The 14,236-nt window shown below is 45.2% G+C and overlaps 1 protein-coding gene across 4 annotated transcripts in view; it reads left to right on the forward strand.

Annotated features, from left to right (window-relative positions):
• Kif6 (kinesin family member 6) overlaps positions 1-14,236 on the forward strand; it is a 301,789-nt gene that overhangs the window by 82,055 nt on the left and 205,498 nt on the right. For all 4 annotated transcript variants that reach the window (XM_063238936.1, XM_003473663.5, XM_013156868.3 and 1 more), the window contains one exon: positions 11,912-12,041. In XM_063238936.1, the coding sequence (XP_063095006.1) occupies positions 11,912-12,041 (130 nt within the window). The remainder of the gene's footprint in view (positions 1-11,911; positions 12,042-14,236) is intronic.

Genomic DNA, 14,236 nt, shown 5'->3' on the forward strand with positions numbered 1-14,236 from the left:
ATGCTACCGCATGCCCATGAGGACGACACCAGGCATCCGTCAAGGACCTGTAGAATTTCCGATACAAGCAGCAGAGCCCAGTGTGAACAATAGACTATAGTTTATAAAGCAGCAACAAACAGGAATGAACCATGGTATGATCGACAACTTGTCTGAATCTCCAGGAAATTTTACTGAGTGAAAAAGCCAAGTCCAAAAGGTTATATCTATATGACTTAATTTGCATAATATGCATAATTAAGTAACGTCATTGAAGAAATGGAGAGTGGGTGGGGTGACCGGGCTCGGCAGGGAGAGGAGAGGGAATGGGTACACGAGCCCTCAGCTGATAGGCTGTTCTGCATCTGCACCAGCGAGGTGGATTCGCATTTCCTCACATGGTACATTGCATAGACCTAAATGCACACACACACACACACACGTACACATGCACACATGTACAAACCTAACTGGAGAAATCACCATATTGGTGTTCTCTTTATGATATTTTAATAGCATTTTCTAGAATATACTCATTGGGAAAAAACTGGGCAATGGACTCGTGGAATTTCTCTGCACTAACCCATATAAATGTAGCTGAATCTACAATTATCTCAAAATAAAGGGTTTAATTATTTTTTAAAAAAAAAGCAGCTGTGTTTATATAGAGACATACGCATACACGTGCCTGTCTGTGCTGTATTTAGTAATTTCAAGTGAAAATAGATCTCTAGTTTCTGCAGGGACGTTGTCTCACATGCTATATTGGGCACAGAGTGAGAGTCTAAGTCTGTCTCTGGAAGGAAAACAGTGTAACTGTTGGCCTCAGCTGGAGGAAAATAGTCACCTTGCTTTAGCATAATTTTAGTATTCCTAGTAGGAAAGCACAGTTGTCATGGTTATTACTGTAACGGTCAGTAAACTCCAGCATTTAGTATTGAAATCTTGGCTCTGTGTGTGTGTGTGAGTGTGTGTGTGTGTGTGTGTGTGTGAATGTGTGTGTGTGTGTGCATTTTAATAATTTGTCATCAAAAAGGAAAAGGGAGCCGGCTGTGAAGTCGAAGTCACTACATTTCCAGTACCTACTGGGTAGAAGGCACTGCTAGGTTCTCTAGGAGCCACAGAAAAGATTCTTGCACAGCCTCTGTCTCATGGCTTGTAATCTGATCAAGGGAATTCATTCATACATTCGGTGCTATTTACCAAGACCCTATCCTGTCCTGGACGTCGTGCTCAGCAGCAGATTTACTGAAAATAGTCTGCTTCCCTGGACCTCAGCGGAGTGGATGCACCTAGGCAGACGTGCATGTGGGAGGAACTGCATGAACAGTGCTGTCTGAAAGGCCCAAAGCATAACAAGAGCCCAAAGAGAAAGGAACCGTGTGCAGGGGATGAGGAAAAGACTCCTAGAGAAGATGACCACAAAACAGTCTGTGAGTGCAGGGGTGACACTTTTGTGGGAAGACAGGGCAAGCTGAAGAGCACACAGCTTCTTCTGGGCCGTTGGCCAAGTTCACTAAGACACAAAGGCAGGAATGAAAGGAGTCTCCAGGCAAGGGGAGACCGTGAGGAGACCTCTGTATCTAGATCTATGCATGTGTCTCTCCATCATGGATTGCAGGGGACCCTGTTCCTTGAGAATGTGAACATTGTCAGCAGCCATAGGAGAGAGACTAGAACGCCCTTCTGCCCTGGAAAGTGATTCACTTCCCCCTAAAGCCTGGCCTGCCAGGGAGGAACAAGGGGGAAGCTGGCTTTCCCTGCTATGAACGGCCAGTTGAGGAGATCATGCTCCGTATCTGAAACGTCTTAAGAGCTTCAACTACCAGAGCAAAGTACAGTAAACCAGTGACTCAAACATCAGACGTTCATTTCCCACGGCTCTGGAAGCTGGGAAGTCCAGGGTCAAGGTGCTGGCAGGTTCGTGCTGGAGAAAGCCTCTTCCTTCTTTGCAGATGGCCACCTCCACCCCGTGTCCTCCTGTGGGGAAGGAGAATGTTTGCCTCCTTTCCCTTTCTATTAAAGATAGCAACGCCTTCCACGAAACCCTCATCCTCATGACTTCATCTAAACCTACTTATGCCTGAAACACCTCAACTCTGTCACCACTTTGGAGGTCAGGGCTCCAGTGTGTGAATTGCAGGTGGTGGGGAGGAGCCTTAGGATGACCGGGAGGTGCTTGCATCACACAGCTGATGTCCCTGGGGCGTGCAGGTGACGGTGAAGGTAGTTAGTGCATTAATCTCCTGCTCTGAAGCCGCCACTGCAGGGAGCCTGTGTATGCTTCAGCCCTGCACTGGCGCTGGCCCTTGCCTGTTCACATTGAATCGTAGAGTGGCCGAAGGCACCGCAGAATGCACACTGGTTATCTTGAGGCAGAGATGAGTCTGATGCTAGGCAGGCTGGCAGGCCGCCTCTGAGCTCTCAGTACTTACCTAACTCAATCCAAGAAGCAAGGCCCAAGGGTAACCCAGGTAAATAAGGTTCAGCGTCTTTGACAACAGCCAAAGAAGGCAACAGGCGCAGGAAACGTTCACAGTTTTGCGAGGAAAATAGTACATTTTTTTCTGTGAGAAATAAAACACTTGAAAATAAATGGAGAGCTATTAATCTGGCTTTCAGGGGAAATTCTTGAAGAGGCTTTCCCATATAAAGGAATAGGTTTGATGTGGAGCAGAGCAAAATATGAAAGATTTAAAACCATAGATGGGGTTTTAGGGTTTATCTGAAAGCATAAACAACCAAGAAAAGCAAAGAAATGTTTGAACAAGTGAGAGAGATGAAAAAAATATTGCAACATTATATACTCAAATTAGGTAAAACCGTGATCAGTGTTAGACCACTCTAGGGTTCAGTGGATAAAGAAGAGAGAACAGATGTACCAAAACCAGTTCTTAAAGCACGGGTAACTGACTACTGGAGGCAGGAGGAAATTATCCAGTGAGTGGTATCAGAAGGTGGTGGTGGTGAATTAACCCCAGCAGCTCCACTTAGAATGGCTTCTTTAACCCAGTAGCCCATGACCCTCACCCATGGGAAGGACCCCGTAGACAGATGGCCAGGGCGACGGGGAGCTCTGGGATGCCCGCAATGCTGCCTTCGCTGGGTCCCTCCAGCTGTCCCTGGCAGCCAGCTCCAGGCCTCAGGCAGAGTAGCCTCACGTCCAGTATCACAGCTGCACTGCTGTGATCAATAAGGCCCCTGCTGGCTGAGGCCGCCCTTCCATGGTCTTTGCTGAAGTTCCATCAGTGACTTCCAGTAACATCCCCCTGGCCAGGAGTGAGAACATGGCCAGCTCTGGTTACCAGAGGGTCTAGAAGAGTCAAGTATTTTACATAATTTCCAGAACAAAACCTGAGCCTAACAGAGAATGGGGATAACAGATCCTATATAGGCAACGTACAATGTGAGAAAATCCATTTAAATCCCACACTCAATTCCATGCATCCATTTACCCTAAAGTAGTGAGAAAAATAAATGAATTTTGATCTAATCCCTTGACTCTAAAAAATGTAGGAAGAACACGAAAGATTGATAGATTGTAGCAATTTAAACTTTTATATGTTAAAATAAAACTTCCAAAGACAGCCACATTTAAAGAGCAAACAAGTATAAAACCTACAACACATACTAGAAGTAAAGATTTTATGAGGAGGAGTTCACCAAATATGAGTTCCCCAAAATAAATAAACACTACAAGTTACAGACACATAGAAATAGATTCAAGTTCATTAATGTTCAAAGAATGCAAATTAAAACAATACAATAGCCTAACACATTAGCGCAGATTTAACAATGTTCAGTGTCGTTAAGGTAACAGTGAAACCAGCAGTCTCAAGCAGTAGGCATGTAATGCGGTGTGTTTTCAGAGTCTATCTTACCGCCAGCCCCAAAGTAGTTACCACTCCTCGAATTATAACAAGATACAGGGTCCCCAAAGCTCATTCATCCAACTTACCATTACCTGTCACACACCCGCCAGGCATCTTTGCAGATTGGGTCAGGGTGATGAACAAGGGACTTGTGCACAGTGACCCACTGCAGAAGCTGGTACCGTCCTCAGCTAATAGGACACTGAGGGGCAGCAAGAGCGTGTCCAGGCCTTCTCAGTGCTTTCCTCCCTGTGCTGTGGACCTCCAGGGCCAGTGAAAGTCTTAAAGCTTGGAGCTCAGAACCTTGGAGCCAGCGATGCCCACTCATGTTAGCGTTTCATCACAGTGACCACATGGTTCCTGAGAGCATCAACTCAGTGTGGGGGAGACTGATTGGGCTCACCTCTGAGAGTTCTCCGCCCATAGTTAGCTTGCTGGCTCTGTGGTTTTAGGCTGGGGCAGGGCGGAACACCATGGCAGCAGGGTGTATGGAGGAGAGCTGCTCGCCTCCTGGGGTTCAGGTAGGAGAGAGTGGGAGGAACGGGTCATAGAGGAGGGGCACAGGCTGGGGACAGGGTACCCTCGAAGGCACAGCCCCCAGGACTCACTTCTGCCAGCAGGGCCCCACCTGTGAATAGTCTGCTCAACAGTGAGCTTGTGGTCACTGGATTCATCCACTGGTGACGTCAGCACCCTCAGGAACCAATCTCATCTGCAGACCCCACCTCTGGAGATTGCTACCATGGGATCGAGCCCGCAGCACATGAGTCCTTAGGTGACTCTTCCTGTATAACCATAAAATTGCTCCCTGAAGTCAGTCTTCAGGGGAAAGTCCTAGCTATTGAAAATGCAGTATTATTTAAAATAATCTCAAATTGGAAACCCTGTAAGCATCCAGTCATAAAAGAATGGCTAAATAATATATACCAGCCCTGGAATACTGTAAACTCTTATAAATATATTTCTAAAGAATAACAAACCCACTGAGAAACAAAGTAGGAAAAATACCATTCACGAGAGCAACAAGAAAAATTCAAATCCTTAGGAATTAACCTAATGAGAAGTGAAAGACATCTGCAATCAAAACTACAGTATTCTGCGAAGGGAAATTACACAGGACGTCAGAAAGAAGGAAGATGTCCCCTGTTCCTGGGCAGGCAGAAGCAGTCTTCTAACAGGCTTGCTTCCAAAACTGATACAAGGATTTAACACAGTCCCAGCAAAAGTTCCAACCACCTTCTTCACAGAACTGAAGAAAACAGTCCTAAAATTCATACAGAATCGGAAGAGACCCAGACAGCAAAGGCAGCCATGAATAACAAGAGCGAGGTGGGAGAGATTACAGTCCTAGATTTAAACCTACAGTGATGAAAACATGGTCCTGGCACAAAACGGATTGAGGCTCGATGTAACAGAATAGAGGAGGCAGAAACAGCCCCAGGCATATTCAGCTACGCGACCTTTGACAAAGGGGCCTAAAGCACACACTTGAGAAGAGAGGGCCCCTTTAATAAATGGTGTTGGTGAAACTGGCTGTCCACGTTCAGAAGACTGCCTGTGGACTCCCAGCTCTCACCAGGTACTAAGCTAAAATCAAAACGGGTCAGAGAACTGCGGTCACAGACACAGGCAAGGACTTTCTGAACAGAACCCTGCTGCATAGGAAACAGTTCTGGGAATCAACGTATGGGATCTTACTAAATTTAAAACTTTCTGCACGGCAAAAGAAACAACCAGTAGAGGGAAAATAACCTATAGATTGGGGGAAACAACTGCCAACAATTCCTCAGGCAAAAAAACTAATACTCAGGAATATAAAGAACTCAAAAAACTGAACCTGCCCCCCAAAACCCCCAATCAAGAAACGGGCAACTGAAATGAACAGACACGTCACAGAAGGAACATAGATGGCCGGTAAGCGCAGGAAGAATTGCTCATCCCTGGCCGTTCGGGAAATGCAAAGTAAGACAACACTGAGCTCACGTCTCAGCCCAGAAAGAGCGGTCATCACCCCGGAATCAAGTAATAAATGCCGGGAAGCCTGCGAGGAAAAGGAACCTTCCCCGGGGCTGGTGGGGATGTAAATTAGTACAGCCACTGTGGAACTCAGTGTGGAGACTCCTCTGAAGACTAAAACTAGAAATTCCATTTGACCCAGCTCTGCTTCAAGACAGTTAAAGACGTCAGATTACAGTGACACACGCGCACTCATGTTTATAGTTGCACAACTCGTGGTAGCTAAATCTTGGAAGCAGCCCATGTGCCCAGCAGCAGATGAGCGGATAAACCAAATGTGATATTCATACACAAGGGAGACGTGCTCTGCCATAAAGAAAGACAAATGTGAGTCATTTGTAGGAAAACGGGTACAACTCGAGATCATAATGTTAAGTGACATAAATCAGACACACAAGCTTAAGTATCACACGGTTTCTCTTCCATGGGAAACCCAAAGTCTAAATAAAGAGCAAAATAAAAGATGAATGACAGGAAGCAGATAGGTCCTTTTCACATGGGAAGTGGACAAGAGATGGAGAGGGGCGAGGAGGAGGGGGGAAGAGGACGGGACAGGAATTAAGATGAGTCCTGTGCATTTACCAGCTCCACCCGGGGGTGCAAATATTATGTACTGAAAACTTGTACTAACAATTTGTTTTAAAAAACAATATATAAAATCCTGCTCTAAAGTTAACGGTAGATTAAAGCATAAGTAATTGTACAATTTATAAGTTTTACTGCAAAACTACGAAATGTGTTTAAGAAAACTAAGGCAGCTGGGTGTGTTGGCACACCCCTGTCACCCTCGCACTGGGATCCGAGCTCTGAGGCCAGCCGCGCCACACAGGGAGTTCATGGGGACTTAGTGCAGCGGCATAAGCACCTGCCTTGCAAGCAGGTAGTCGTGAGTTCGATCCCTGGTACCGATAAAAAGGAAAAAGGCAAAACTAACTGTAAACAAAACAAAACAGAAAAACTAAGGCAATATATTAACACATTACCATCATCCTGATGAGGCTTTTTTACTATATAACATTATAACTTTTAACAGATAGCATGCATTGCTTTTATAATAGAAAAACTAAACTTTATGTTACAGTGGGAGGAAAAGTCAATAAGAACTTGCAAAATGCAATGACATAAACTAAGAAGTACATAATATCATCTGACAGATGAAACACTATGGTTTTATAAAATTAGAAGTCCATTGCCCATACATTTACCTGTTCCTATCATTTTCCCAAATATGGAAATTTTGAGCACACAATTTATGATTTTTAAATTTTGAATGAGGAAACAGTTATTAGTAAAAACAACAAAATATTTTCTTTAGAAAAAAAGTTGGTATTTGTAAAGATCATTTTTAGTGTATGGCTTTGTTATTTTGTTTGGTTTGGTTTTTGGGTTTTGCTTTCAGGGTTTTGGTACCAGGGATCAAACTCAGGCTTGGCAGGCAGTGTGTGCGCTGAGCTGAGCCCCCGGCCCTGGAGTACGGCCTTGTAAGTGCTGCATGGACTTCAGCCACACAAGGCATTTCATCAGTGGTGGGTTATCTGTGGGCCTGGCTTGTCTGAAGGAACACAATATGGCTGAATATTATTAGAAATTAGCAAACAGTAAGAGGGAAGGAAGCAAGCATAATGTCTAATACCTAAAATTCTCACTTTGGGGAAATCATGCAAATGGTGACATCCCATCGGCAGTAGGCAAATGGATAATAAGCCACGGTTAGATAAATTAAATTTGGGGGACATCCACGTGTTGAGAGCTTTTGAGAAAATGTATGTTGGGCTGGGCATAAAAAGGGGGCTGAGAACTGCTGAGCTAGGGAACAGTGTCTTCCGAGAAGCACATCCAGCTGGTCAGAAGAGCCCGGGCTGCCCTCCAGTCCTCATGAGCTTGGCCTGCTCCTGATTCAGCACGAGGTCAAGGGAGCTAAATGGGAAGAGCACTGGTCCACTTGGCATCTTTGTGCAAGTCACCTCAAGGCTCCCCTGCCCTCTCAGTGGGAAGATGGTTGCAATAGTCTGGTTCTGTTAGAAGACACTGCGCTCCAGACAGTCACCTGCCACCATAAATACATAAAGCCTTGTGTAAGAGGCACCTCCTTGAGCCCGGTGCCACTGTGCACCACGTAGTCACATAGGACATTTGCAAACAGTGAAACCTAGAAATCGCCACAGTAACACTTGTCTGCAACGTGAAAGTGAGAAATCAACTCCACCGCAGTAACTCCTGGGCAGTTTCTGTCCCGCACGTTGGTGGGTGGGAGGCTGTGGAGATCCAGTGCCGGGTGGGGAGGTCCCCTCCTTGGTGGCTTCCACTGAGAGGAGGAGCTCAGCTATTGTTCCTTCCTATGCCTCCCAGTCTGTTCCAAAGACCCCCACTACTACTACACAGCCAAATGGAAAAGATTCTCTGTTTACAGAGAAAACACAAGGCGTGTTTCTTCCCCATCATTAAACAAGCGGGGTATGCTTAGCAGAAGTTTTCCACTTTGGCATCCAAGTTAAGATTTTCGGTGACTTTTTGCTTCAATCTAAACATTTTAGAAACGTTTTGTAGGGCAAACTATTCACAGACTCATTCAAAGAGAATCAAATAGTTTGGTGAGTTTCCATCTTGGAAGTAGAATGTTTATTTAAGAAACTCTAATAAAGCCCTCTTTCAAACCCATAAAAGTTATAGTCAGAACCAAGTGGTGGACCAAAGACTCAGGAAATAGTTATTGATGTGAGAGACAGAGAGAGAGAGAGAAAGGGAGACACAGAGAGAGAGAGCCAGTGAAGGAAGCAACTTGATGAGAAACTTTTACTAATGATTCTTATTTCCTCCAGCTTCAAAAAACAATTACACTGGTTGTGGAATTTAAAACATTTTTACTCACTACACAGTCTGCTCCTCCAAGCAAGAGGTAGGAGCCAGGGCATGGCGAATAGGTGGGGCTGACTCATGGGCAGAGGATTTAGTGCAAGAGACATTTTCATCTAGGGCCGGCAGAACAGTATGGGAAAGTGCAGAGCCTAGTGCCCAGGGGACTGGGCAGAAAACAGGAAAGAATCTGTGAAGAACTGGCAAGAGACAGTTGTGTCTCAGAAAAATGCCAGAGGAGGAGCCTTTTATGGGCTACACAGAAATGAGCACGCAGCAGGGAGAGCCATGAAAGGAGCCAAACCAGTCAGGACATCCACCGGCCCCTGTATTTACTCCTCAAAGCCCCCATAGACAAGAAATCAGAATGTCATGAGGGAAACACGATATGAGATAAAATTCAGGGAAATGCACGCAGTTCAGTACAAAAGACAGCCGAAAGCCCTGTGCAGAAAAGCCAGGGCCGCGGGCCAGTTGCATTGTAGTCGAAGTGACAACACTGGACAAGAACCCGGGAGTAAACAGAAGTGCAGTAGTTCAGAAGTAGCCACGGTGGAGATCAGAGGCTCCAAATGTCTTAGAGAAAGACTGCAGCTTGGCCAAAGCCACTGATGATGGTTAGCAACTACCTATGAATATAATTATTCCACATCCCTATAATCCTAAATCAACCACGCACGGGGTTATCTAGTAAATGAGCATGCCCAGAAGGACATCTTTTGAGTTAGCAATGATAGTGACCCCATGGACCTTTGGTTATGTTAGATCCACCTTGCCCGGCTGAATGGCAGCTGCTACGGTTACTCGTGGGTGACTTGGTTTACTCACAAGTTGCAAGGTCAGGGAGGTAGACGCAACCTGCTGAGTGGAGCTCTCAATCCAGCTCAGTCCCCTTGCCCGTTGGTCTACATCGGTCTTCAGCTACAGCCGATGAGACGCACAGCTTTCCCCTTCGGGTAGGAGATGGAACGTGGTGGGAAATAAACACGAGTAGACCAGACACCTCCTCCTCAGGTGTCCGCCTTATTAAAGACGAGGTCACTGGTTATCAACCGTGGCCACACATAAGAGTCTTCTGGAGATTTCTGCATTCTGATACTCATACAGAGCCTTAAGTGTGGCATTCTCAGGGTGAACCTGACACCAGCAACACCAGCAGTATGTGTGTGTACATGTGTGCCTTCTAAAACTGCAAGTAGTTCTTTTTGAGAATTGAATAAAATGAGACAGTGCAAGCGCCTGGCATACATTTGGTGCGTAATGAGTGTATTGTCCTCTTTGAATTGCTTCCTGCTGCCCCTCTCCTCCCCTCTGAGGCCCTTCCTGGTGTGTGCACACACCATGCTTCCTGTTGTGTATACACACTTCCTGGTGTATACACACACTTCCTGGTATGTACACACACTTCCTGGTATGTACCTCTCTCAGTCTTCAACATGCATCACACAGCAGCTGTGCCTTAGGGTTAATGAATTCATTGACATAATGCTGAAAAAGACAGCTCTCTCTTCTCGCTCATTTCTCTCTCGTTTTTCCAGTGTTACTTAACGCTGTTCACCTGTACAGGTGGAGGATTCGGATCCCCAGAATCACTGGACTTAAAAAGAATTCAGACTCCTCTGTCCCTACGGGCTTAATTTAACCAAGCTCTCTCTTTTTTTTTTTTTCTTTTTTTTTTTTTAGCACTTCAGAAAGATCAGGGTGGAAATAAAGTTTAAGAACTAGAGGAGCTTCCTAAAAATAGAATACAACTCATCCGTTTCAATTAGAAAGGCCCTCAGATTTTCCAAGCATTTTCAAACTCCTAAGCATTTTAAATCAGCTCACTTCTGAGTCTTATTAAAAAATAAATAAATTATACTTGTTTTCATTAAGGGAAGGGATCTTTTTCCATTTCTGCGGATATTGTCGAAGGAGACAAAAAGGAGTCCAAAATTCAGCAAGGAGCACGTTATTAGTGACATATTGGTCGCAGATGTGCTGGTAGAGCTACATTTTTGTCCTCCAATTAGTATTTTAAGTGCCCACAAATTACCTATGAAAGGCCAGATAACTTCCTTACAAAACAGAAGGAGGAAAAAACTTTATTTTGAAGGTTTCTAAGTAAGCTTTTATAAGTAGGGGCCAAAGTGACCCCTGTCCCTTGCTGTTCTCTTTGCTAAGTAGTGCTCCCTAGAGGACGCCAGCACGCCTTTCAGTTCCAAATGTTTTAAGCAAGTGAAAATACGTGCAAATACTCTTTGGCAATACCTGTGCATAATAACTGTTAAGAAAATCAAGAAAGCAACATCCCAGAGGCAGAAGGAAGCCACTGAAAAGCTTCGGGGCCCGAATCTGGAGGCCTTTGAGGCAGTTCGCAGGTGTTGGCTAAACTTTTGTTCAGTGGCAGAAAGTCGTTAAAGTCCTGTAAGGAGAATATTCATGCACCTGCTCGGGACATGAAGTTAGGTTCACCTGGGAGGAGATGGGCTTGGCGTCGGGATGCCCGTCAAGGTCTGGGTAGCAGACAAATGCAAACCCACATCCCAGGCTGCAACTGTAAGGATGTGCTAGAAGGAAATAAAATGTTATAAAGAAAAAAAGGGGAAGCAACAGATTTGACAGACCTAAAAGTCAGGACAAGCTACCTCTTTACTGTGAGACTTCTTGAGAATATTTTATTCACCTTGATGGGAAAACTGCAGACGAGAATAACTCCTAGAGAATGATAGACCCCTTGATTTTCCATGTTTGCATTGATGAGCTAACCAGTTTGAAGTGTCATGTAAATTGAAAGGGATAAGAAATTAAACCAAGAGATTAGTGTGTTACCTATGGAACAAACTGAATTACGACCTCCCCAAAAAGAGGTGGCCTGGCTTCCTGACCCCTAGGAAGAAAGTTATGTATTTGCATTTTTAACTCAGTAACAATATGCATCTGAAGATGACTGAGTGACCTGATTACAGTGACTGGAGGCTTTAAATCAGAAGCTTGTAATACGTTTTTTAGCCCCAAAGCTATTTGATGCACCACCAAGGGGAGGTCCGTGTTTGATGCTAATCCAGGGCTGTCTGGTATCTTATGTGTTATTCAGTGTTGTAAGTCCAAGGCATCCTACTGTCCAGTTTTTAAAAATAAGCCTGTAGGGTAGATTGCAAATTCTTTTGCTTCTCAACAGGACCTTGTTTTCTTGCTTCCCGTTTCCCTAGGAAAGTGACAATTTTGGAGGACCCCGATCAGAACATTCACCTGAAGAACCTGTCTCTTCATTCGGCAACGACAGAAGAGGAAGCTCTGAATTTGCTTTTCTTAGGAGACACCAACAGAATGATCGCAGAGGTGATAAAACTCTCTGCACACGACCTTTCTGATATATTAAGATAGAACGGTAGGGGCAACAAAGGCCTTAAAAATGATCTCACCTGGGTCTCAAGTTGCAGGTAAGGAAGACGCAATCCAGAGAAGCAAGGCGGCTCTCCTGAGGGTCCCTGGTTAGTTCGTGAGCGGGCGCTGCAATCTGAATATCCGGCTCTCGGCTCTGCCTTCTGTACTTCGCTCTGTTGAATGCCTTTTCCTTTTCCTTTTATGTTTTTAAAAATTTTTTTGCGAATTAGTTTGCAGTTAGTCAGTGACCACCTAGAACATCTTAATTATAGCACACTTTGTATATTTTGTGAAATGCATAAACATAATAAACATATAGTTTATTCTTCCCAGCCTCGTCATTATCCATACAGTTTCATGTAGGTACCGAATGAATATTCAACAAAGCATTTCAAAACAACACATAAAACCCAGGAAGTAGTCTACGGCTGGCAGCTGTGACTGCCACATCTGGGAATACCACCATGGTGTGTAGCAAAAGTTTGTCTCCATGCAGTATTTGGGACACATTTATTTCAAAAAGCATTCACTGCTTGTCTGACATTCCATTTGCTGAGTTCATTTATTTATCAGGAAGGAGCTGGGATTACCCATCAAGGTCAGCAGCCCAACCAGTCACCAATCAGAGGGTCTGGGGGCTTTGCCCAGCGACGCTGAGGTGACGGGGAGAGGAGGAGGAGAGGGGTAGTGGGGGGAACAGCTCCCCAGTAAACAGCCTGCTGTTCTTGCTGAACCTCTCTTTTTAGACTGTGCCCCCAAGTCCCATGTCATACCTCTTCTCCAGCGCCAAGTAGACATGAAGGTCGTGGAGGATAAGAGAGGATGGGCAGCCCATGCCTGGCCTCCAGCCACCAAGTGACCATCTTTGCTCCCTTCTGCCCTCTGGAATGCCTTAGATGCAGAAAGATACTTGGAAGCCAGATCCAGAGGGCGGGATCAGAGTGTGGCCATTCTGTGTTTCATTGTGTCTCTACAGCCCTTGCTCTGGAAGAAAGTTTGCATAGCTTTAACTTCAGATGGTTTGTTTTATCCTGTAATATTTTGTGTTGCTGCTCAGTGCCCAGGGTTTGCCCATGTGATCACCTGTGATGCTCTTATTTGTTAAAATCATAGAAGATTAAAGAAAGAAGCAGACCAAGAATGAGGACATACCATGATGACAGACTTAGCGTACCCCCCCCAGCACCTCTTTCTCGATACACAGCTTGATAAATGGCAAATGAAGAGATGCAGAGTGTAGGTGCATGTGAAAAGGAGAGACGGGGTAAATGCTGCTGAGAGTCACCCAGAAGCACCCGTCTCTGCTCGTTGCCTGCCCCTGCGGGTGACCCATTCCTGTGGAAGCAGCCACTGGCCCTTGCTCACCGTGGCAGGACCCTGACCCGTTGCACCGGGACCTCCAGCGGCGTTCAGCATCCCAGTTAGGCATCACATCTAGCTGGCCGCATGCAGGGTATTTCCAGGCTGTTTCGTGAACTGAGGAACTTCTTCTGTGAAAGTCACCTGTCATATTTCCCGCCTTCCAAACTCCCAAGCCTTTTCCTCTTACTTACTGACAAATGTGTCTAATAATAATATTGTTAAAAAACGAAAATCTGAGGAAGTCCCACTCTAAGCATGCTGGCTGCGCATTAATTTTTCCCTGATCTACTCGTTTTTCCTGGGTGGAGCCTGATCTTTTGAAACCCTGTTGTGCTCCTTCTCCAGCTGATATTTTTTCTTTGGCAGTAAGAGCTGCCACTGTATGCAGAGAACCCACTGCTGCCCCGGCTTTGCATGGGTTTTTCTCCTGATTGTTACTTTGCAGGTGGAAACTGAGGCTGGGTTAGACTCCTTCCCCATGCTCACTCAGCTAGGCGGCAGCATGGTCAGGGCTCAGTGCCACGCCCAACTGAGGGAGAAGTTTATGTTCGCTCCTTATTCTGAGCACTGGAATCCAATTGAGATAGGTCACATATTTCTAATGAGGCTGTATCTCTGAATTATTTAAAGTATGTACCAAGTATTTAGCACTTGCATTTATCTCTTGAATCCAATGAAAGAAAATGCATGCACACTGAAAATACAAATGGAGGGTAACCATCGACCCCTGGAAATTCTTTATCATTCACGGCCTCTTAAAAAAAAACCCATGTTTTGGATTACAGCCT

The sequence above is a fragment of the Cavia porcellus genome, unplaced genomic scaffold (assembly GCF_034190915.1).
Source record: "Cavia porcellus strain 051 isolate PalLab524CR breed Dunkin Hartley unplaced genomic scaffold, mCavPor4.1 scaffold_28, whole genome shotgun sequence".
In the NCBI taxonomy this organism is placed as follows: Eukaryota; Metazoa; Chordata; class Mammalia; order Rodentia; family Caviidae; genus Cavia; species Cavia porcellus.